The 25,161-nt window shown below is 42.2% G+C and overlaps 1 protein-coding gene and 1 long non-coding RNA gene across 8 annotated transcripts in view; one reads left to right on the forward strand and one right to left on the reverse strand.

Moving 5' to 3' along the window:
• The window catches only part of ZNF827 (zinc finger protein 827), a 101,267-nt gene extending 76,581 nt beyond the window's left edge, over positions 1 to 24,686 (forward strand). For 2 of the 7 annotated variants that reach the window (XM_071753723.1, XM_071753724.1), the window contains exons 9-14: positions 10,992 to 11,129; positions 12,668 to 12,839; positions 14,292 to 14,458; positions 17,367 to 17,585; positions 17,678 to 17,855; positions 20,557 to 24,686. In XM_071753723.1, the coding sequence (XP_071609824.1) occupies positions 10,992 to 11,129; positions 12,668 to 12,839; positions 14,292 to 14,458; positions 17,367 to 17,585; positions 17,678 to 17,855; positions 20,557 to 21,364 (1,682 nt within the window). In that variant the 3' untranslated portion in view covers positions 21,365 to 24,686. Of the gene's footprint in view, positions 1 to 10,991; positions 11,130 to 12,667; positions 12,840 to 14,291; positions 14,459 to 17,366; positions 17,586 to 17,677; positions 17,856 to 19,166; positions 19,316 to 20,125; positions 20,294 to 20,556 lie in introns of all 7 variants that reach the window. The other 5 variants (XR_011727782.1, XR_011727784.1, XR_011727783.1 and 2 more) reach the window with 5 other exon arrangements.
• Positions 5,754 to 23,224, reverse strand: LOC139800529 (uncharacterized). The gene is made up of 2 exons (XR_011727785.1): positions 23,100 to 23,224; positions 5,754 to 6,969 (listed from the first exon to the last, which is right to left on the reverse strand). It is a non-coding gene; the product is annotated as an uncharacterized lncRNA (long non-coding RNA).
• Positions 24,687 to 25,161: the final 475 nt, after the last annotated feature.

Here is a 25,161-nt window from a genome sequence, read left to right on the forward strand (position 1 = left end):
ATTTCAAGATCCTGGCAGCAGTTTTTTGTCCCTGTGATGGAACAGTGGTTTTTATTGCCAATATAGTTGCTGAGGGAATGCATGTGCATGTGAATTGACTTAAGTAGTGCTTCCTTCCCTCTGTCTTATCCCATTATTAGTGCTTATGGTCATTTTATTTGCTTTCAGTTTCTGTCTGAATTATGAGCTCTTCCCAACCTGGACATGAGATAACCCCCTCAGTTTCTTGATGATGAGAGTGCCTGACCCCTATTGACTTCCTGGAAGGCTGGAAAAGTGTGGAGTGGCACTTAATTCACTTCACAAGGCATGCTCCATCAGGCACTTGGTCCTGATTTTCATTTCTGTCTCAGTATTTCTGTGAAATGTGCTTGTTGAAAGTGGTGCTGGAGGTAGATGCCACACTGCTGTCCTTGCTGCCTGTGGAACACAATGGCAGGTGCTCATAAACCTTGCAAAGTCTGCTTCTCTTGGTCCTTAAAAGCATCCATTACTCTTCTGGTTCCTGTCTGGAGTAAGACTGGACCAGATATTGTTCTTTTTGTGTATGTGTGTGCACGTGTGTTTGTGTAAAATTCCATGCAGGTGCAGGACAAAAGAATATTGGTGAGACACCTCTGACAAATCCAACTGGTGTGCCAGCTTCATAGATGGCAGGAAAACTGTTGTGACAAAGTGGCAGATTTGAGAAGATGATTTTTGTTCCTTATCTGCAGCATGCTTTGTACTTCCATTCCTGCCACAGAAAGAATGTCTTCTGGGTGCACACTGCCTGGTGTACACTCTCTGTCTTTGCTCTCCCTGGAAGGCTGGGGGCTGTCAGGAACTGTGGCTGCTCTCTCAAGTCTGATCTCAAGAGACAGAAAGCTGGCGAGTTGTGGAAAGTGATTTGAGGAAGGTGAGATAGTTGGACTGCTATAGAAGTGGGCTGTGCTTGGTATAGTTCTCCAAAGCAAGACAGATTTTGCAGAATTTGTTAACATAATTCAGTGCTAAACTGTGTGACAGTGGTTCTGGCTCTGGTGTGTTTTTTATTTATCACATCCTGTCTTTAGAGTCCCATTATCATTTGCCTGGGTGCAGCCTCCTTTCACTGTGTACTGAGATGCCTTGACAACCACTTTGCACTCCAGTCATCGAGCAGAGGGTTCCAAATTGCTGGTTCATTTAATGGGATCATAATCAACGTGGCTGCCACTGATCACAGCATCACATTTCCCTTGAAGCTTTTTTTTGGGTCTGTTCCCAAACAGGTTTGCATCTAGTGGACGTGTGCTGCAGGTCTGTAAGAGGGTAATAATTACTAGGTCTTGAGCAGTCTTCTTAACTAGCAAGTCCTCTTCAGAACTGAAAATATTATTATGCAGAACAGACCATTTCAAGTCAGCAAATTGCCTCTTGCTCAAACAGGCACAGTGTGTTCCTTGGATAAAATAGGACAAGCAAAACGTGTGGTGTGTGTATAGTTGTAGATGTTGTAATTTTTCTCAATGATCTCAATTTTTTCTCTTATTTGCAATTCCCACAGCAAATAAGGGGAATGTGGTCAGACCCTTCTGAGGAACACATAGAACTCCTGGTGACTTGGTCAGTCCTTCTCTCCATACAACAGATGCTAAGTAGGAGAACTTTGCATGAATTGTTCTGGACATAGAGAGTTCACTTCTTTTCCTTGTGAAGTCACTGCACTAATTATTTTGCCAATTATTTACAGAATCTTCAAGGTGAAAGGTGTCAATTAAAACAGACAAATAGAAAGATACACATTCAGGTCCATGAGTAAAGTCTCTCTTGAAAGGCACTTGACATCTACCTGAAAATTTGTAATGCTTCTTTTATTATGAGCTGCCTTTATACAGAGTAACTGTTTTTTTACTTTTAATACTGTGCATCCTTCTCCTAGAGGCAAAAATATTTATGCTTATTTGATTTGCCTTTTATGTTTTTTTCTTTCTAAAGCAAGATCAACCTGATGGTAAAGGACAGAGTAAGTTCGCTGAGAACAAATACTTTTTGGTTTCATTCAGAATAAACCCAAAGTAAAAAAAAATAAACCCATTCATTAAACCCAGCAACCCAAAAGCTGTTAAAAAAGGCCATCAAATCATCAGAATCCAAAGCAAAATGGCCAAAGGTAACTGTTTCATCCCACATACAAAATAAAACTTGGCAGTTGTTTTTTTTACTCTTCAAACAGGGCAGGTTTTGGCATCTCTTACCATTTTTTGATATATTTTCTGAGTTTATAATAGTTACTCAACTGCAAGTGATTTTTTAAAAGGTAAAGCAATTGTCACTATCAATATTCTTAAATAAATATGTAACCCAATGGAGGTCAAATTTGAGAAGGGCTTCCTGAGCAGCTACACTCATCCAAAGTCCAGAATGAGAAATGTGGGGGGTTGCCTACCTTTTTTTTTTTTTTTTTTTTTTTTTTTCCTGGCTCAATTATTTCACTTTTGGATACAATAGGTGCCCAGAAGTGGCAGGGTGTATTCAGGACAAGATAAGGCTGTCTGGCAAGTTCTTGGGACCTATGTTTTGATGCAGGTGACAGAAGGCAACTTGGTGAAGAGAGGCCATGAAGTGACAGAGTGTGGTTTTGAGAAAGGAAGAAGGGAAAACAGCAACATAACAGCAGATGGGTTCAGGAAGGACAACTGGATCCATCTTGCAGACTTTTATGGAAGGAAACCTGACTATAGTTCTTGCCAGGTCCTAAAAGAAACTTCACCTCTTGATTTGGGTGAGACTGTGCTGCCTCCCACAATGTGCTCATAGTAAGCAACAAACAGAGAGTAGGCACAGCTGGAACTAAGTAGTTGTGTAGCTGTCAAACTCCAAGGCACACGTGGGCTTCTGCAATGGTCTGTGCTTGCTGTGGTGTTATTCAGTCCTTTTATTCATGTTGAGGATCATGGAGAGAAAGCTATTATTATTATTATTGTTGTTGTTGTTGTTGTTATTAATATTATTAACTTGTCATTGCATGTCTTGTTGAAACCATGCATGGAGGTGCCATAACCAGTTCAGAGGAGAGGATTAGATTTCAGTCTTACCTTAAGGATAATCAGGAAAACAGCAGCCAGTTCAGTGAGGACAAAAATCTGTGCCACAAATGGTGAGTGCCACAGGGATGGGGAGGGACAGTGCCCAGTGCCACATAAGGGAGGGATCTGGATTAGTCTTGGCCAGACACTGTGTGTAGAGCTGAGATGGTGCTCATTGCAGAAAGGGCAAACATCCTGTTGAGATGTCTGGATGTTGTCTGTGAGGCACACGTCATAATTCTGCTTTGCAGCTGAATTCAAATTTTAGCTCTGTAATCCAAGAAAAATGTGGAGGACAGCAGAGGGATTTAGAAAACATGTTGAGGAAAGACTGGAGAAGGGGGACATGATAATGGTATTCAAGTATGTAAAATGACAACTTTTGGGCAGAAAGAATAAACCTTGCCTGTGTCCATATGAGCAGAATAAGGAATAACAGAGTTAAATGACAGCAGAGAAGAGTTAAGGTAAACATCAAGTAAAACTTCAAGATTTTACACAGGCACAACCATCCCAGGAGACTGGAGCTTCTGTCACAGGAGGGTTTTTAAAAAGTGAGAGGAGCACCTGTCCGGACTGATGGGGATGTTTGGTGTGTGGCTGGTGCAGCTCCAGGCACAAGGGAGACAAGATGCCCTCCTGAGGCCCCTTCCAGACCTAATTCTGTGATAGAAATTCAGTTTCAAAGCTATTATGGTGATTCAATAACCTCCTGAAAGAGACTTGGTAGATGAGGCTTTGGGGTTGTAAATACTCAGAGTGCTGTGTTTTAGACTCTGCATCTTATGGAAACCCAACTATAGTTTCAGATGCTCTTTTGTCTTTCTTAATATCAGAATCTTATGTAAAAGTGAACATCAGCATTGAGTCAGCCTCTGTCCTGAATATGAAACTTTTCTGAATAGAAGCTCAACTTGAAATAGATAGGCAGGTTTTTTAAATTACTTTTCTTGCTCTGCAAAAAGAATTGAAACATAATTTTACAATGTTTCTTTAAAAAAGAAACACATTTCTTTTTAGTTGCCTTGGAACTCTAAAGTCCTCACCTATCTTATTTTGTACAAAATTTTCTTATCTAGTATTTGTCTGCCTAAGAATACATTAAATGCAAAATTCATCAGGCTATATAAATATATACATGTGTATATAGACATTATGTATGCATATACATAAATGACCATTGTGTAAAAATAATCTAAGCAAAGCTGAGGAGAAGTTGTGGGGGGTTTTCTTCTCCAGCATTGATTTCATTCAGGGTACAAATTTACCCTTTTGTTTGCTGGGTGGTTTAGTTGAGTTTGGGGTGGTCATGGGGCTGACAAGTGCCCTGGAGCAGAAGGCAGATGGGAGAAAGCACAGAAGGAAGGAGAGGGCAGCAGATCATGTGCTTGTGGTAAGAGAGAGCAGGTAGAGAGGTAAATGTCTCAAAAGGGTGAGTTAAGGGCTTCGAGGAAATGGCAGATTCACTGCTTATCACTTGGGGAATCTTCAATAAAAGTAGTAAGTTCTCTTACAGCAGCAGCCACATCCTGTGGTGCCTTTCCCTGGCACATGGGAGGATGGATCTGGCCAAGGTTTGCACTCACTCTCATCCAGGTTTGACTCAGGAAGAGGGACTCTGTCTGCATTTTGGCTTTTATTTCACTGAGATTCCCCCACTGAGATTTCTGGTCACTAACTTACAGCCTCTCTAGTACAGCAGCTTTTGCTTCACTAAAAAGGATGCAGGAAGCTGAAAAGAAATATGTAGTTTAAAGGCTCATTTGTCTTTATTTGTATGTGAATTCTGTACAGAGAGCACTAATGATAACCTCTGCCAAGTGCCCTAGATGTGCTCTTACCTTTTCTGTATGAAGGAAAACCCCTGTTTCAGGTGAACTTGCAAGCAGAAATTGGCACAGTGACAAAAAACAAAAGAAAAAAAGGAAAACTTGCACATACACAATAACAGACCTAGCTGAGCACAAATGTCTCAGAGTGATTTTTAAAGGGATTCTTAGGAAGCATGTCAAGCAGAATTGTAGGAAAGAAATTAAAAGGGTAGAAACCTATTTGCATTATGAAAATTAATTACTTGTGGTTTAAAGATTACAGTAGGAGCAAATTGGAGCAGTAGGAACTGGCTGGTCACACTCAAAGAGTAGCAGCCAACAGCTCAGTATCCAACAGGAGATGAGTGATGAGTGATATCCCTCAGAGGGGCTGTTTAATATCCTGGTCAGTGACATGGGCAGTGGCACTGAGTGCATCCTCAATGTCCTGTCCTGGTGACACCAAACTGTCTGGTGTGGCTACCACACAGGAGGGAAGGGTTGCCATCCAGAGGGACCCTGACAGGCTGGAGAGGTGGGTGGGCCCATACAAACCACAGGAAGGTCAACGGGGGCAAGTGCAAGGTTCTGTGTCTGTGTCAGGGCAATCCTAAGAACAAACAGGCTGGGCAGAGAATGGATTGAGAACAGCTTGAGGAGAAGGACTCAGGGGTGTTGGTTGATGAGGAGCTCAACAAGAGCAGGTCCAGAGGAGGGATTGAGCATCACTGGTTTCCCAAGTTCCTCTATGGAGGCATCATTAATATTTATGTTTTATTTGGTTTTATCTTTTATTCACAAATCCCAACATCTTTATCACTTCTCAGTGACTTTTTCAAGTGTTGTTGCCTATCATTACACATTTGGAATACTTCCATGTAGAATATGCACATTTCTTTTTCTGGGTCATGCAAGCTCTTTATTGAAATACGATATGAAATATCATTTGATATGGAATATGATTCATATAGTATCATATGAAATATTTGAACTGTTATGGCTGATGTTTTTAGAAAGAGCAGCTTGTGTATCTTGTATTCTTCACAGCAAGTTTTATCAGCTGCAGTATGATCAGAGAGGTGTTTCACACTTTATTTCCTCTTCTTCTGTAGCAGCCATCATCTACCTTTGCCCAGTTCATCTCCTGTTCTGAGCCTGCCCAGCTCTCCTCTGAGCTCCCAGCCACACTTTGGGTGGCTGTTCTGGCACCAGATCCTCCAGGCATCTGTCTTGGTTTCTTTCATTGCACTTGGCTTGCAAGCAGGATTAACAGCCCAGGCAGCACTCTCAGTTTTCTCCCTTTACAGGATTTCTGTTCGTTTAATTTTCAAAATTTCTTACCTGGCTTCTTCTTGACCATCTGTTTAGTGTCAAACTGTCTGAGTAACCCAAATATTAATATGACACAAAACCAGAAGAATGGAGAGAATAAACGTTGACCTTCTTTGTTGAGACTCATCACACCTCTGACTTTATTGCAAAGGGTGATCCCTTTAATTTATATCTATAGGATTCCATGTGACCATAAGGATCTGCCCTCACAGATTTTGTTGGTTCTGAGGTCTATGGAGTTGTGAAAATGGAACAGAGAAGGAGCTGTTTGAGTTATGGGATGTGAGAGCAGACAGTAAACCAGCAAAGGTTATAAATATGAATTTATCTCATTTAAATGACACTTCAGCATGCTGTTTGTTTTCCTAGCTTTGTCTTTTTCAGTTAAATAGCGGTTTCATTCTTTCAATTATTGGTATAAAGATATAAAGGTAGGCATGTCACTGAACAACAGATTAAAACATAATGTAGTATAAGACACTGTGAAGCAGTAATTGAAAAATATGTAAGCCAAGAAAAAGAAAAGAAGTAATCAAAGCACCACACATCAGAGCCCAAAGACAGTCCTTGGGGAACTTTTTGTGTGTGACAGCTACCAGCAGCCACAAGGCTGCTTTGGTGACTCCAGACAGCTACTTATGTATTCAGGTCACACTTTGATCTCTTCTTCAGCTATAGCTTCAGCAGGATATGGTATCCTCTCTCAGCATTTTTTGACAAAAGTCAGGCTAAAGGCTTTTCAGAAGGGGTGGTTAATGCACTCTGATATTACCAATCTGAGGATAAGAGAAAAAAATTAATCATTAAATGTGGGAACTAAATATACTTACATATTAAGAATTACATCCAACAGCTTAGGAAAGGGATAAATAATGACTCTCTCAAGCTCTGTTTGCCAGAAATTAATCTATTTTGAGGGACAGAACAGTATTTCTGCATTGATGTCCACATTTCCTCACTTCAGGGAAAATACAGATGGTATTGAGAATTTTTACCTTTGCAGAAAATACATAAGTTCTAAGACTTCTATGCAAAATTATTTCAAAATAATTTTATCACCACTCTGTAATATACTGAGCCTTAATCTTTTTTCATACTTTTTAATGATGTACTGGAAAACTTGGAGGCCTTCTGTTTCATTAAGCATATTTTGGTTTAAACTCCAAAACCCATACAAAAAAGCAACCTACATCAATATTCACTTGCCTTGTATGCTTTTCTAATGTAGAAATTTGGGAATTTTCTGTGGAGCATTCATTTAAAGCACTAATAATGTTATATCAAGTCCTTTTTTTTTTTTTCCTTCTTTTTTCTCCTTTTTTCTTTTTTCTCTTTTCCTATTTTCTTTTTTCTTTTTTTTTCTTTTTTTTTTTTTTTTCCTCTTCATTATACTATAGGCATATCATGGTGAAAGGTGGGTTTCTGTGGGACATCTCTCACAGTGGTGGCTTATTATTTAACAGTAGTTGTTCTCAGTCCATCTTCTTCCTGGCCACTGTGTAAGGTATTGATAAAGAATAAGGATGCTGACTTCTCCAGAGTACACACAGAACACTGTGCACAAACCAGTGTTTTGGGCTCAGAGTCACTGGACTTGTGCAGAAAACATCATTCCTCAGAATTAGAGCCTTAAGGACTAAATGTGGATGCTCCAGTAAGCGTGACTTACTGGATTCTTCAGGTCACTGGTGAGGTCAGTTGCTGGGTATGTTCTGGGTGGATTTCTGGATCCCTAAATGGACACAGAGCTCCAGTTTCCAGGCTCCAGGCAAAGCTGCCCAGAGAGTAAGGAATGTGGGAGTACCTGGTTTCCCTTGGAGCTGAGAAATCTTCCACAAAGTGCTGAGGCTCCTGTGGCACCACAGACCAAGTCTGGTCAGCCATGAGCAAGCCAAGAAGCTTGGTGAATGGAAAAAGCACTTTGCTACAGAGAGAAGATTCAGATGAAAAAGAAGCAAGAAGCAGGGTAGTTAGGACTCTGGGAATAAATCTTTAAAGTAAATAGAAGCATTTTCAAAACACCTACAGTGTTCTCTTTTGCATCAATGAAAAATATGCAGCTGCTTTGCCAGGGAGTGGTTTTCACCAGCTTGAGCTGATCACAAAGCTGGTATTTTTCTGGCTTCCCATGAGCTTCCCGGAACTGATAGCTATAAATCCACCATAGGGAAGAGGTTATTATATTTCTTCTTCTTAAGAGATGAAAGAGGGCTGATGACTAATGCCAAAGTGAATTGTTAAGACTTATTTACTTAATTAAGCCTGTTTGTTTGGTATGTGTCCCAATTAACTCATTTTTGTTACGACCATTTCGAAGCAACCTACACCCTTGTGGCCTTCTTTTGTAATTATTACTATATTCCTCTTTTGAAGCAGTGTTTTGATTATGTACTCAAAAAAACCCTGCTAAAATATCTGTAGCATTAGTACAGAGTCAGATTTTTGTCACTGTTTTGAACTCAAGGATAGTAACAAAAAGAATCATTCTTTATTGAAGTTCTCAGAGGTTATGGAGGTCACAGCCCCTGGGAATGGTGGGGGGCTTGTTTTTCATTTCACACCCGGGCTGTTTTGAATAGGCAGAACTTGTTCTCTAACGAGAAATTCATTTAAGAAAAAATGTGTTGTTGGGTGGCAGCGCTCAGAGGTGCCACAGAATTCCTTTGGTGTGCTGAGTTCTGTGCATATTACAGGGTCACAGGAGAAAGTGACAGCTGCTGAAAAGGGGCTGGCAAGCATGACCATCCCTAAACTTGCTGAGATTACTGTGTGGAATCTCTGTCCCAAATGAGACAGTGTTTTTATTATTGCTTAAATCAAATACAATATTTGACAGCTCTTTACATAAACCCCGGTGTGGTTGTCTGGACACCTCCCTGTGAAGGAGGAGCTCTCAGACCTGGCATTCAGATCTGCAGTGCTGACTGCCAGTCAGAGGCTGCCTCTACAAGGCTTGGTTATTCTTCAGTGCTTCATCAGCTGAAGATTTTGTTGGTTTGTGCCAACCTCCACGATACTTATACTCAGTAAGATTGAGTGTTACACTCAATAAGATGTTTTTCTACTCCTCTTCTCCCATTTACCTGAATATCCCAGCCAAATGGTTTTCCTCCATCATGGCACAGACTGGCAGAGCTCTGGGTATCAAGCCCACAGGTGGTGCTGGCTTAGAGAAAGGTGCTCTGCATGTGGCATCTTTCATTCTAGAGGAAATAGAAGGCATCTTACCATCAGTAAATCTTGGACCAAGCCCCCTCACCACTCGCTGTTCTATTTGGAAAACTGCTGAGTACCCTTGTGGTTCTGTGTCCAGTTCTGGGCCCCTCAGCTCAGGAAGGAGATTGAGGTGCTGGAGCAGGTCCAGAGAAGAGCAAGGAGGCTGTGAAGGGATCCAGCACAAGTCCTGTGAGGAAGGGCTGAGGGAGCTGGGGGTGTTGAGGCTGGAGAAGAGGAGGCTCAGGGGAGACCTCATCACTCTCTACAACTCCCTGAAAGGAGGTTGGAGCCAGGGGGGGGGGGTCAGGCTCTGCTCCCAAGTAGCTCCCAGTAAGACAAGAGGCCATGGGCTTAAGCTCTGCCAGGGGAGGTTTAGGTTGGATATTAGGAAGAAATTCTTTCCAGAGAAGGTGATCAGACATTGGAATGGGCTGCCCAGGGAGGTGGTGGATTCTCCATCCCTGGAGGTTTTTAAAAAGAGACTGGATGTGGCACTCAGTGCCATGGGCTGGGAACCAGGATGGAAGTGGATTAAGGTTGGACTTGATGATCTCAGAGGTCCTTTCCAACCCAGATGATTCTGTGATTCTGTGATCTCTAACACCAGCAGTCCCTTCTCCTCAGGAAACAGGACCCTTGCAGGGAATGTATCTTTACACAAGGCTTCCTGATACTGGTTCTCTTATTCAGCTCAGTATCACTGCTACCCCCAGTCTCCATCAGCTCTCTGCTCCTTCTGTCCAGTTCCAAACTGGCAATATTTTCACTACTTGGGAAGTTGCATACCAATTTTTCTCTTCCTCAGTCACAGTCATTTTCTCTCTCCTTCCTTACAGAGGGCCTTCATGTCTGTGTTTTATGCTGTGTGGTGTTTCTTTTTTGTATGGCAGACTTTCTCTTTTCCTGAAACAATTAAAACCACTTCATTAATGATAAAGGCTTGCTCTGGGTCTCTGTTTTTCAATGGATGGCTCTGTAAGCTGCTGGGGATTTTGGTGCCTGAGGACAGCAGCTGCTGAGCAGAGCTCACCCTGGATGCCTCCCACTCATTGGCATGCTGCATCCTCTTGGTTTAACATTTGTCTGAGCAGTCTTCTGTTCTCCTATGTAAGACTGGTCATGTAGCAAAAATTCCTGCATCAGGAGAAAAGATTTGGAAAATTTCCTTCAGCCATGAATAATAATCCAGTGTAAAAATAGATGACCACCTCAGACCAGGCCCTCTTCATGCACCAGACAAAGGTGGGTGACTGAGAAAGCCAAAGGAGTGGTCTCTCCACAAGAACAGAATCACAGGTTCATGCTTTGTCCTCTGACTCTTGACTTTCTTTCTTTACATAATCTGTTTTAACTCTATGTCAAAGTGTCCTGCTTTCAAGTCCATATGAAAGATGCTGTATGAAAGATTAATTTACTTTCCATCACTAGGAGTTTCCTTTTTCACATGAACTCATGTGCCAGCTCCTACAGCATGCAGCCGAAGGGGTGCATTTTATATGACATCTACAGGGCTCTACTGAGTGAAATCTCCAAGCCTTAAAGTTCTTAAAAGTCAGCTTCCTGTTTGTGTTTTTTGGCACAGAAGCAGAAAAGCTGGTGCTGGAGGTGGGAAATGGATTGCAGTCTTGGAAATTTAATGACCAGCTCTTTCCATGTGACGTGTGTGGAAAAGTGTTTGGTCGGCAGCAGACTCTGTCCCGACACCTCTCACTGCACACAGGTAAGAGGATGCTTCCTGCTTGGTTGTTACATCCCTGAGGAAATCTGTGGATTTGTCATGGTTTGTTAAAGTGGGAGGTGAAGAAGGTAAGCAGCAGAGTGTACCAGACACTCAGTTCCTTGCACTCAGAGCAGAGAAACAGGAGAGAATGTCAGAGAATGTTCAGGGAGTTAAAAAACATTTTATTTCTTTGCAGCCTACTTGTAACTTCTCTTTACAAAACATATAAATCCAAGTTTGTCCAGGTTCCAGAAGATCAGCCTGCAGATACCAGCTGGTTAACCAAGCCTGCTAATGGAGTTCTGCAGAGCAGGCATAGCCTTTCTTACATTCACCTGATGAGCTTTTTAAATGTCACTGAACAGCAAAAGATTTGGCCTTAGTGTTTCAGATCTGCTGAAACTGAAAGGATTTAATATCTGTATTCATCTTTGCTTTCATCACCCCCTCTGAGAGGAACAGGGGCTGTTCTACCCCACACCAACTTTCTTAAAGTGTTTAAGCTTCAAATCAACTGAGACTCATGGGGTGTTTATATGGAGGATGCACCCTGTCAGCCTGCCCAGGTACACTGCACAAAATAGATCCTGAAAGGAAGAATTTCCAGAAGCTGAAAAATACTATTGCTATAATGACAGTGTAAGTTGTACTGTACAGTAGAGCCATGCTGAAAATACTCAAATGCTCTGTTCTGTGGCATCATGGGGTTTTCCAGTCCTAAGGTGCTCTGTTGAATGCCTTTTCCCTAACACCTGTAGCATTCTGTTTCAAATTTAGAGCAGCAGCTCCTCAAAGGGAAACATTGTAAGAGCTGATGTAATGTTTGGTTATTTCAATCAACTCGTAGCAAGATAAAGCCTGGCACATTAAAAAAAATAAAATTAAGAAACGGGCTACCAGGATTTAGAAATGTTTAACTTGAAATAATTTTTTTTTTTTCATTTGTTTAAGTTGTGAAGCATCATAAACTCATGAAGAATTTGTTTAATTTCTTCAGCTGTTCTTTGCATGAGTTTTTTTGTTAGTTTGTGCAGCATTCCCCTTCCTCCCTGCCCTCAGTTTTAATACAAAGTCCTCAACCATCAGCTCTCTGCAAGTGATCACATGGGCAACCTCAATAATAACTGAACCCAAAAATCAAATAAAAGATGATAGGAAAAGGAAGCAGTAGAAGTTTTAGATGATTAACCTGTTTCTCTACTGGTTCTGCTGCAGCTCTCAGAACAGCAGTTGGCCCAGTTTTCCACTTTATAAAGTTTTATATTATCTGACTGCAAGTGGTGGAGTGAGTTAAAAAGCCTGGCCCTAAACTACTTCAAAATTAGGGTTGGGTTTTTTTTGGGTTTTTTTTTTTTTTTTTTTTTGAGTAATTGGTGTGACCTCATAAGTTTCCAAACTGTCAAGTTTCCAAAGTATCTTGTTCTGAAAGCTGCTTGGAGAAACCCAGAGGAATGCAGACTTGGTTATTGGCAGCTCTAAAAATAGCTCTCTTCAAAAACGAAGCACACATTTAAGGTTTTTCTCTTGCTTTTTTTCAGAAGAGAGAAAATACAAATGCCACTTGTGCCCCTATGCTGCTAAGTGCCGTGCTAATCTGAACCAGCACCTGACTGTCCATTCCGTGAAGCTGGTGAGTACAGACACTGAGGACATTGTCAGTGCTGTCACTGCTGAAGGCAGCGATGGAAAGAAGCTCCCTTATTACTACAGGTGAGGACCCAGACAAGGGCTGTGCACTCTGAATGCCTTATCTGCCCACTGAGGACACGTTACAGGGTCACCCTGCTGGTGTTGCAGGGTGGAACTGCAGTGACAGTGTTTGTCTTGCCCGTTTCTGACTTATGAAGCAGCAAAACGCAGCTGGCTGGGTGATGCTGTTTGGCTTGGCCACCCCTGGGAAAGACTCTGGGGGTTGCTGTGGGGTTGTTTTTCAAATGGCCGTGTGAGGCAGATGGGCTCTTAGAAGCCTCTTTAACTTTTTATGCAGTGTTCATTGAAGTTTTGTGTTTGGAAAGATGTGTACACAGATCCACAGCACATCCAAAGCACTGTCTCCCAGTCACCTCTGACAGCTCTGCTGTTTTCAGCCAAATCTATGAAATCACACAGCAAAGCATAATAATAATTGTTGTATTGCTGTACACATTTCCTCCGTGTGCTAGACACGTATAACTTCAGTGACCAACATGAGGAAAGCAAGCAAGCCTTTAGGAGAGCTTGCCTGAAAAGTGAAAAGGAATTGCCCAGAGAAAATGGGTATTTGGATATTCTCCTTCTTGCATGCACTGTTGTGCTCTCTGCAAACTGTGATATGGACTCCAGTGGCCAAGCAGATTACCACATCACTCTTACTTTAAGTCAAAGTGCCAAGAGTAGATTTAATTACAAAATCATAGAAGTAAGCAATAAATGAGACCTGCTGGATTAGATTATCTAGTCCATCCCCCTGGGAAAGCAAAATAGTGCCCTAGAGCATATGTTTTTTAAAATGTTTTTGGTTTGTTTTAAATGTTAATGGCCTAATCAGAGCAAGAGGAGGCTGTGAAGAAAGTTAAATTAAAGGCTCCTTTCCATTGCCTCTCAGTATCACTCAGTTTATGCACTGGCTATGAAATCTGTATCCCTGGTAATTATTTGCATAGCTGATGACTGCTATTTTCCAGTCAAGCATAAGAAATGTTTGAACCCATTTTTACTTGAATACACTGAAACTGCCAGGCAGTTTTGCACAGGATCCCAGTTTGGCATGGGAACCATTCCAGGGCTTGAAAATAACTCCTGGAGTGTGCAGCAAGCTCTCTGTTTGTCAGTGTATCAGCCGTGCTAAACATCTTGGCAAAGCTGCAATGCCTCTTATTGCCCAAAGGAATCAGCTAGGTGATGCGCAGCATCTGGAATCTGTAGTTTTTAATTAACTTTATGATTATTTAGCATCATTATAGCATGTACAGGATTGTTGCCTTGTGCCTGCCCTTAATCACATTGGCACGGCCATCAGTTCAAAGGCAGGTCAGCAGACAAAAGAATTCTGCAGTGAACATTCAACAGCGAGGAAGGGAAGAGATCTGTGCAGTGAGTTTTTTCTTGCAAATCCAGGGCAAGGCACTATACTTGTGTTCATGGTTTGGTTTTTAACATTTACTCTTGAATTCCCCTCTGCAGCTGTCACGTGTGTGGGTTTGAGACAGAGATGAATGTCCAGTTTGTCAGTCATATGTCCCTCCATGTGGATAAAGAGCAGTGGATGTTCTCCATTTGCTGCACAGCGTGTGATTTTGTCACCATGGAAGAGGCAGATATGAAGGCTCATGTCAACAGCAAGCACACAGGTGATGATCTCTCTCTCCCAGCTGCAGTGATCTCCCTCTTCCTTTGCTTTTTAGTTGCAACCTTCACACTCCCCATTAGCACTCCACTTTCACTGAAATACTTGCTAATTAAGGCCTGATCTCTTCAAGCTGAAGTGAATTGGACTCCAGCCAGGCAAATAATCTGGTAGTGCAGATCAATTTTCAAGCTTAGTGAAATAAATGAAGGACTACTTAGCCCTCTTTCTCCCTATTCCCCTTAACCCCCAAATCCCCTCCCCCGTTGAAGCCAGCATATTTCCTTTGTATTTCTGACTGGTTGACTATTTCATCTGAATCCTGGTTTGACTTCAGTGATGATAAGGTGGCTTTGAGTGCTAATTGTGTGTACCTGGCTGTAAGTCTGAAATACACAGGATGTTCCCCTCCATGCTCTGATCAGTTTGGTATTTCACACTGATGTTTAGTTCACTCTGTGATTCAGCAATACCATAAATGTAACTTTATGTATCAAATAACCCAAGTCACCCCTTCTCACCCTGGCCCTGTTCACTCAATAGCCACAGATGAGAGGAAGAGCAGTTTTCAAACAAGCTCAACGTGCTTAGTGCAACTAATGAAGTCTGGCATAGTTTAAGGAGAAGAAAATTAGAACTCTTTTAATTAATTTCTGTTACAACACCAGGCAGAAGCATTTTGCTGCCACAAACAACTAACATTTGTGTTGACAATACTGAGCCTGAATTGCATCTGGCACAATTTTTAAGCTAAGTTACTTTTAGTGTCCTACCAGGAATAAAATTGGGAAAACAGGTAGAAATGAAGAAGGAGAGAAGAATGCAGTTTGTTTGTGCTCACAGATACATGAGCTTAATGTAACCACAGAAATATCAACTACTGGAGAGCTCTCAAGGGATTTTTATGCCAGCACAGCTCTCAGCTCTACTCCCTGCTGTCTGAGATGTTTGCATTTAACTCCACTTCAAATATAGGAAGTCGAGGCAGATGAGAACCACCACCCATAGCCACATGAAAAGCTTGCATTGGAGCCCAATGCTGAGCTGTGCTCTACTGTGTCTCACTATCATGGCTAAAAGATTGGAGCTGTTGCTGCAGTCTTTTAGTAAAAAACCCCTTTGTTCTTCCTTCACCAGGCCAAACTGAGACAGTCAGCAGGCAATTTAACCAAATACAGAGAGTAAAAATATGGAAGTAGATTTTCTGGGATTTTTCTCCCGTCCCTTATCCTGTGATGCTACCAAGTCAAGTGCCTTGTTTGTCAGGATACTGGCATGTATCTTCAGACAGGTGTAATTATTGCAGAACAACTTCTTTGACTGACAGACCACTGCAGATTTTCCTGCATTAAAGATTAGGAGGTCTGTAAAATTTCCAGCATGCATCTTGCTGATAATCAGAGCACACATACACTGTTCTTGTGCCATAACTGTCCTCTACCTGAAATATCAGCCCCCCTCTTGCTCCTTCCACCTTTCTTGCCTTCTTCCACAGAATTTATTCCCTTAGTATATCTATGGAGAACAACCCCCTCCCCTCTGAATGTACAGAGCCTTTTCTTATATGAAACAGAGTTTTCTCACTGTATCAGTCCCTCACTGCACATGTTCTTGTTAGAACCCCTGCTCTCAACATGTGCAATCGCAGCTGTATATGGTAAAATTAAATAAGTAGTGGTGGCAGTGTAAAACAGCAGCAGCTGCTGGGAATAGCTCAGACACTAACATTCTGTGATTATATTTACCTTCCTCGAAGGCTCCCCCACACTGATTCCTCATATTCATCCCGTGTTCTGTTCAAGATCTTCTTTTGTTTTCCTTGACTGTTTCCAACTTAAGCGCTCCTCATTTGTTGCAAAAATTCTTGTTACTGGCCCTGCAGGTCACAACCTTGTACTCTGCACTATTAAATTTCATTCCATTTCTATTACTCTGCTCCCCAAGGTCAGTGAATCTTTCTGTATGATATCCCAGTCATCCTCCCTATTGACAGCTCAGGTCATCAGATTTCATTAGTGCATTCCTACATTTTTATCTTGGACTAAAAGGTGCTGCTTATCCCTTTAAAGCTAGGCACATAGGTACTGGTGTTTGCAGAGGCCTTGATCAGATAAGTTTTTATCACATAGAGAATATGAAGTTCCAGTAAAAATTCTTTCTAGCACAGTTCTCATTAAACCAAGACGTAGGAGGGAGGTAATAATTTGCCCATCCTTGCCTCACAACAGTTCTCATATGAAAAGTCTCTTGTTCATTTCTAGTGTGTGATAGGGTTTGGGATTTGAACTTCATAGATCTCTTGCACACATAGGGAAGCTTCAGTTTTAAATCTGGATAAATAAGGCAGGGGTTTTTTTAAATTAGTTATGCTCACTAAAAGGTCCTAATAAAACCAGATGAACCTTGAGACCATGCTGTTGTCTCTTAAAATCATTACTGACAATGCCCCTCAGTACAATGAGGGAGATGATTATTCTCCTTTGCCCCTCCTTGCAGATTTACCCATTGGACCCACATAAATGGAAAGGTGAGGGAGGCTCAGCTTGGACCAGGAGCCTCTTTTGGTTTCTGCACCCCAAACCTACAGAAGCTCTGTTTCCTTGCTAAGAGATGAGTTCTTCATTGTTTCTGAGCTAATCAAAGTGCTGTCTTGGGATTTTCTTCAGCCTGGTGGTGAATTAGTTAGAGTTATGTGATTCCTTCCCACCACCATTACAGAGAGACCCAATTCTAGAATAAATTGAGAGACACACTGTTCTAAATGCTGCTAAAAAGGAAGGACTTGCAACTATAATATCTTAACAGATTAATTAATTATTCGACTTGTTTATAAGCATTTTGAAACAACTCCAGAGACATTTTTTTCCTCTGAAATTTAAAACACTGAGATTCCATCTAATCTGTTGTCCTAGTTATTGCTCTTTACTCCTGTTTATCAGCTGAAGAGAGGAAGACACCCAGTGAATCTAACAGTCCATCTTCATCTTCGCTGTCAGCACTGAGTGACTCTGCCAACAGCAAGGACGATGCAGATGTAACCCCCAAAACCAAGAGTTCAAACAACCTGCTCGTAATTTCTGTAGTGCCTGGTAGTCAGACCTCAGTGAACACTGAAGAAAAGTCAGAGAAAGGTAAACACTGTTAAACAACTACAAACTGTCACCTTCTATGCAGTTGATCTGGCCACAAAATAAGGAATAAATTTTCCTGGTTTACTTTTCAGGCTTTGAATGTGTTTTCTGTAACTTTGTCTGCAAAACAAAAAACATGTTTGAGCGCCATCTACAAATCCATCTGATCACACGGATGTTCGAGTGTGATGTGTGCCATAAGTTCATGAAGACACCTGAGCAATTACTGGAGCACAAGAAATGCCACACTGTCCCCACCGGTGGGCTCAAGTAAGGAAAGCAAGTACACAAACTTTTCCTGTGTTAAGCACCTCTAATACTGCGGGGATAGAACAAAGGGAAGGCAATTAGAAAGAGTTAGTTAAATGCCTGAAAATCCAGATTTGGGGCTTCCTTTTATTTAGATGACCTCAGCCCTTTAGTGCAGGCTTGCATCTTCATAGCAGATTGGCAGCCTAGCAGCAGATGTAGAATCCACTGGTCTTAGAGCCATAAAAAAACTACAGTCCTTTCCCTTTTGAAGTCAAATAGGAGTCAGTATGTGATGGGTCCTGCAGGGAATGAGGCAGCACTACACAGAGATGCTGGCAAACCAAGAGACACTTTTTTTTTTCAAGGCATCAGAGTGAAGGCAAGCACACAGCACAGGCTCTGTTCTGCACCTGGCTCAAAGAAACTAAATACTGTACAGTCTCTGCAACTGGGTATGAAGCCATAACCTTAGAGGTTATAAACTTCGTAGACTTTAATGCAGAGTCAGTCCTCCCCAAGAATTTATAACTTTGATGCTTTCTGCTTTGGGTTGCATGCCCTAGAATGATCACTATTGTATAAATTAACGTTTAATGAGTAATGAAGCCCTTCAAGAAAAAAAAACCCTTTGTTCTTGACTAAGATGGTGTCCTGTAAGGTGGTACAGAGCATTTTTTCTAGAGAATGAGCATACCCTTATGTCAAAGTTGGACCCCTGAGGGAAGGCTTGGCTGCTGGGGCCATATGCTTGCTCTCTGTGGGCAGGCAATGTGATGTTATACAAGATTCACGTCCCTGGTCTTTGCTTGTTCCAGCTGCTGCAGGAAAAGAAGCTGGAACCAGTTTGAGCTGAGCTCTGGCTCAGCACAGGAGTGCTTTTGCTGCTCTGTAACTGGCACGTGACAAACACGTCGCCTCTAAAGTTACCATGAGTGGTGTTATCAGTTTGCGCTGCAGTTCTTGAAAACTGGTTCTGTTTGCCAGGCAGTGTCTGGTCTCCAGCTTAGTAGTTTCATGAACTGGGATTGGTGGTCACTTGAAATGTGATGACTGAATCTGGGAAGACGACCAAACTGAGAAACAAGTAGTGTGCCAGAATGACAGGATGTCTGTTTTGGACGTGCAGACCAGTTGTCTAATGCAATTTGTGTTTAAGCTGCACATAATCTGTTCTATTTACCAAGGAAAAACCATGACCTATGACTCAGACCTTCCTGACAGAATGGGCTTCTCAGTCTCCATAAGTTATTCCTACCCAGCTCAAGTAATAATTGGGTACCTTGAAAGCTGCACCTAAAAAAAAAAGCTCTGATTTTTTTTTTTTTTAAGGCGTCCAGAAGAGCCTGAAGAGATCTAAGTAAATTGGCTTTTTCTGTCTCCTGCTTGCTGTGGGGGAAGAGAAAAAAAAATACCATGATTCCTCCAGCTCCAGGTCAAAATCTGAGATTCTGATCCAGAGAGCACCCAGCCCAGGAGAGGTATGTGTGCATAAACATCTGAGTCCTCTATTGCAATAGAGCTGATCACGTTAGCAGCCTCAATGCCAGGCTCCCTCTCTGGATCAGAGTACTTGATGTGCACCAGGGAAAGCGTCCGGATGTTTTAGCATCTGTTTGTCCCCCTCTATTACTCCTTGTGCTCAAGCCTCTCAATTAGCATATAGATTGATATTAAACCTGTTTGTACAACCGGTTGTAGCAATGGAAAACACACACGGAGAGAAAGGATCTCTGCTTAGAAATGACCACAGGTGAGAGCTGGAAGGGAGCGTACTCCTTAACACCGCAGAGCTTCCCCTGCAGGTAGCTGCCCTCACCCACCTCCCCTCAGCTACAGAAAGCACAACTGGGTGTGTTTTGGGTTTGTCGGTCCCCAGGCTTGTTCAGCTCAGGCTTCCTTCCAAGCTTTCAAGATTCCCTCCTCCAGCCTTCTCAGCCCTTCCTGGTCCAGGAACCAGCAGTGAGGGGCCCTTTGCCACGTCCACCCCGGTCCGGACGCTTGCTGCCGTGAGTAAGCAGAGCCCACATCCTGTTCCCACAGCGGCAAAATTCCGGCCCTGGCAGAGCCGGCTGGAGGGAAGCACGGCCAAACACCCGCCCCCTCTGGGCATGGCTCAGCTCAGCGCCCAGACACGGGAATCCCTACAAATCATCCTAAGGGAGTGGCTGTCAGCTGCTCCTAGCAGGACACCCAGCAAGCTTATTGTTCAAGGTCACATAAAAGGAATTTCCTAAGCTTTTTTGCTGTACATGTGGTATTACAAGTTTATTCCATCTTTACTTAAACAGCTGCTTTCATACTCATCTGTAAACACTCACTTTAAACCACTTCTTAATGGAAAAAAATGGCCAAAGTGACTTCGTGCAAACACTAGGAATGTCGTTACACAAAGTACCTGTGAATCAGTCTCCCACCCTGCACTGCCCGGCCTGCTTTGCAGAATCTTCCCCATCAAGGTAAGCCAGAAGATTAAAGGGATGCTCCAGTATTTTCCTGGGAATGCGTGAGCTCTACTGCCATAAAATGGCCAAACCTCCTCCAAGTAGAGATGTGTCAGATATTTGAGAGAGGCTTTACAGGGAGCACCAAGTGCCTTTTTTTTCTCCTGGTTTGTAGGTCAGAGAGGGGTTGAGTGACAGTGTTAAAGCAGCAACAGGGGGTCTTCCAGCCGAGTGACTTCTCTTTTCTCTGTCCCTGCCTTTCCTTGCTGTGTTGCCAGGTGCCCCTTCTGTATCTACTCCACCAACCGCCCCGCAGCCATGGAGTGCCACCTGAAGACTCACTACAAGATGGAGTACAAGTGTCGGATCTGCCAGACAGTGAAAGCAAACCAGCTGGAGCTGGAGATGCACATCCGAGAACACCGCCTTGGCAACCATTACAAGTGTGACCAGTGTGGCTACCTGTCCAAGACCGCCAACAAGCTGATCGAACACGTGCGTGTCCACACCGGTGAGCGCCCTTTTCACTGTGACCAGTGCAGCTACAGCTGCAAACGCAAAGACAATCTCAACTTGCACAAGAAACTGAAGCATGCTCCACGCCAGACTTTCAGCTGTGATGAGTGCCTGTTCAAGACCACCCACCCTTTTGTCTTCAGCCGCCACGTGAAGAAGCACCAGAACGGGGACTGCTCCGAAGAGGAGAAGAAGGGCCAGTATTCAACCTCCAAGGAAGCCAGTCCACTCCTCCCAGTGAACAGCTCCAGAAACCTCCTGTCACCCCTCTCAGTTATGTCTGCCTCCCAGGCTCTGCAAACAGTGGCTCTGTCAGCTGCACACAGCAGTGGGGCAGAGCCAAACTTGGCGGTGAAAGCCTTGGCCGTCAACGGCACTTCCCTGTGCTTTGATAAATACTGGAACTCAGAGTTTGCCCACCTTATTCCTTTAACAATGTTCTTCCCCAAAAACCACTACAGTCTCACATTCCATCCACCCAGACCTCAGACTGCACCGGGAGGTGCCTCTTCACCTAAACACTCCTTCCTTGCCTACCTTGGACTAACAGAAAGGGCAGAAACTGTCTGAGGGCAGTTACATTCTGTACCAAAAATACCCCAACAAACCCAGCAGGTGTACATTGCTGCAAAATGTAGAGCAAAGAGGTGATGAACACTTGTACTATATCATTAGTAAGGTTTAGAAAATGGCTCTGTGTGTATACTTATTGCATTGACATGAAAGCTGCTTTATTAAATCTTCAAGAGGTGACCTACTGCATACTTCTACCTTCAGAGGCATGTTCCCAATACTCTTATCTAAGAAACTATTTTGTCTTGTTAAGCTGAAAAAAAAAAAAAAAAAAAGAGTGTCCTTAATGGCAATCAGCACTTGTAAGGTTACAAACTGATGCATTTTATTTTGGGGCTTTTGTGTGCGTGCAGGCGTGTGAAAGACAGTCTGCCTGTGGCGTGCCATGACTTTGCTTTTGCACATCCCTTGTATTGGCTTATTTAAATATTATTCTTTTCCCTTTTTCACACGCTTGCTTCCTCCCTTCCCTCCATCTCACCCTAAACTGCAGAGTTGTGGAAGGAGTAACACTTGGTTCAGGGCGGCCTGGTGTATTATTTCAGTGTTGTTTGCAGCTTCCTTTAGTTGTTTGATGCTTTGTACTCAGCTGTCAAGGTTTGAGGATTTGGGGTAGAACTTAGGAGGAAAAAGTTGCTTTCAGCACTGTAGGATGAGAGTTTGACAATGAAAAGCATGTGTATGTACACACACACACGTGTACACAGTGTGCTGTCTACACCCCCCCACAGCAGGCCCAATTCTTAACTGTTACACAAGTGTAGCAGACACCTGGACCTTGGCATACATCTTTTGTTTTTAAAAGGGCATATAAATACTATAAAGATATATATATATATATACTGTATTATGCAGTGGTTACCTTTTAGTTTGCAGGAACAACTTGTATAACTAGAATTCTATGGTGGGAAAAAAAATAATCCAACAACGGGATTAAAAAAAAAGGGTATGGATAAATTCTGGGTATAAATACTCAGACTAAAAAAAAAAAGGCAGTTTTGCACAGTGCTTTAGTCTTGCACTAGTTTGTTTCTCACTTGCAAAAAAAAATATAAATAAATCTGTAGGCTGAAGGTAAGACTGTTTATTTGAAAAGGTTCCAGTAACTCCTTTGAAATACAGAGTTATAAAAAGATGCTGTTTGAACCACACAGTTCTCTTTTATACCCTCAATATTTCTGTACTTGCAAAGTCTACAGTCTAATCAACACCCTCCATGGTATTAGTGATAGTTCATTCTTTTTTTGTTAATGGCAGATAAAGTGTACACTGCTAGGACACTAACTTTATACTTATTTAACACTCCTACTTGTGGTCATTAAAATGACATGTTATATGTAGCACTTTATTGCAGGAAGAGGCAAATGCAGATTGGTTGTATGACCTTTGCTAATCTCAAAATGCCAAGAGTGATCTTAAGACGAGCTCACTGACTGTTAATTGATTTTTGTGTCTTCGAAAACTAAAGATCCAGGAAGAAAGATCAGGATTAAAAATGCTCTGCATTAAGATCCGAAATATAAAATATGAAACATTTCAAAGCTGTCATGTGACTCATGGGAATGCTCTCTTACTGGACTATTGTTTTCCATGGTGTCTCTTGGATTCTCATTGTCTTTCACAATGGCATTAGAAATGTCTGACTCAGCTTTTGTCAGAGCCCCCTCTCTGTCCCTTGGCCAAGCCACTGTAGGAGGTGCCCTGAGTCACATCTGATGTGCCATCCACTCACCTCGTGCTGTCCTGAAGGAACCTGTGTGGATTGTTGTGGGATGGGGAGGATCCAACGGGCCGGTTGCAGCCAACCTCTTTTCCATCACTGATGAAGCAATGCCCCAGTTCAGGAATGCATTTGGGTCCACAAGGGCTCACAGCCATATGCACAACTAGAAGCAGAACTCAATTTTCATTAGTTCTTCAACAAAGCTTGTGTAGAAATACTTTTCTCATACAAAACTTACATAATTTTAACTATTTGCAAGATTCCTAGATTTGTTTTGCACTCAGATGGCCAAATATTCTCCACTGTCATGACCAAACCCCTCCTGTCTGGGGAGGGCATCTTAATCTGTGCACTCCTATTAACATACTGGAAGCTATTTACAAGGGGGAAATACCCAAAATAGTAGCAGGTTATCATTTGGAAATATTAATTAAAGGACAAAGAAGTCCCACCTTTGTGTTTACATTCCAGCAGCTGGTTATGGTTCTAATGAGCACGTGGCAGTTCTGTCTGTCTGCACAGTAAAGAAAAGCCATCTGTTCCAAAGGATGTAATGACTCTTTTAAACACCCTCTGTAACTCAGGGCCCTGTTTGCCATGCTTTACTCCATCAGAACTCCTGGTACATCCACTCCACTCCCTGCCCTGGAGTACAGACAAAACAGAAAATGCTGTGTTAGTAAATAAATCCTCAAAGCGTAAAAAATTTAGTACCTCAAGAGCAGGAAACATGCAATCTGCATCCAGAAACTATACCAGTTCTTTAAAATACACTCATTGTATAGATCTCTGACCCCACCACAGAAGAGCAGACACTTCCAAATCAAAAAGGTGATTTTTTTCAAACTGGCAGGTAAAGTACAGCTGTCTAGGAGGAGGAAGTAGGACACCATGTAAACTGAACAGCAGTTTAAGCAGGGCTGGAATTTCCAAGACTGAGCTGTCAGCATGCAAACACCCCGTGTTCAACAATGTTCCACTGTACCAGTATCTGACACAGTAACGTTTCATGTACCTGGGAAATTTGGTCAGCACTTTGGAAATGATTAATTAATTCCTTCTGGCAAGTAAGAGAGGTTTTCGCTGTAGGGAAAAGTGTGTTAGGAGGTTTTTATTTTTTTAAGAAAAAAAAAATACAGTATTTATCAGAGCTCATGCATATTAAACTAATTGGTTAGCAGTTCAAGGCTAAAGAAAAAAAATGTTCTCCAGAGGTTCTCCCCTACCAACTACCGACCAACAGTTCTGATAAATTCCCCCCACCATAAAGGTAATTTCATACTGGTTTTCACTATGCATTCTTTAAGGAAATCTAGCATGTTTTTTCCATTTGGTAATTCAGTTAAAGTTCTCAGCACTTTTTTCTTTCTTCTGTCTTTTTTTATTTACTTGTTGTATTATGTTCAAATATCATTCTGTCAAGGTTTGTGTACATTAATAAAAATTTGTATTGTATAAAGCTTTTTGCATTATAAGGCTGTACAGGGTCATTTTGACAGTAACTGTTATATTCCTTTGCATCTTATGTTGCATTGCCAATTTCTAGTGTATCCAGTTTGGAAGTACAATATACTCTAATTAAAAAGGTTGGCTAGATTCTTGTTTCTTTTTGGTTTTCCTTTCTTTCTTTTATCACCTTACATAGATTTAGGCTTCATTTGACAGGAGAAGGAAAGGATTCTCCTACAGGACAGAAGATAAAAGGCAAAAGGGTAAGATGTTATCAATGCTTGAAATTTCAAAGGAAAGATTGGTTACTACAACTGATGAAGAAACATAGCAAATAATGCTCCTAGGATGGCTACAGGACTTCTCTGTGAGCTCTGTGCCTGTACAAGCTGCCAGATCAGTTCTGCAGGGGGGACAATGCCTCTTCTGAGGAGTCTGCTCAGTCATCAGGATGATGAAGTTCTCTGGCCCTGCCCTCCTCAGCCCCACAGCTCAGATCCAGGAGCAGCAGTGTGGTGAACCTGGCCTTGCTTGGGAGCAGCTCAGTGAAATCAGAACTCTTTCCTTAAAGAGGAGCTACACAGTGAGGAAACACTGTGCATTAAAAGATTGTAGTGAAATC

Source organism: Heliangelus exortis, chromosome 10, assembly GCF_036169615.1.
Source record: "Heliangelus exortis chromosome 10, bHelExo1.hap1, whole genome shotgun sequence".
NCBI classification, from domain to species: Eukaryota; Metazoa; Chordata; class Aves; order Apodiformes; family Trochilidae; genus Heliangelus; species Heliangelus exortis.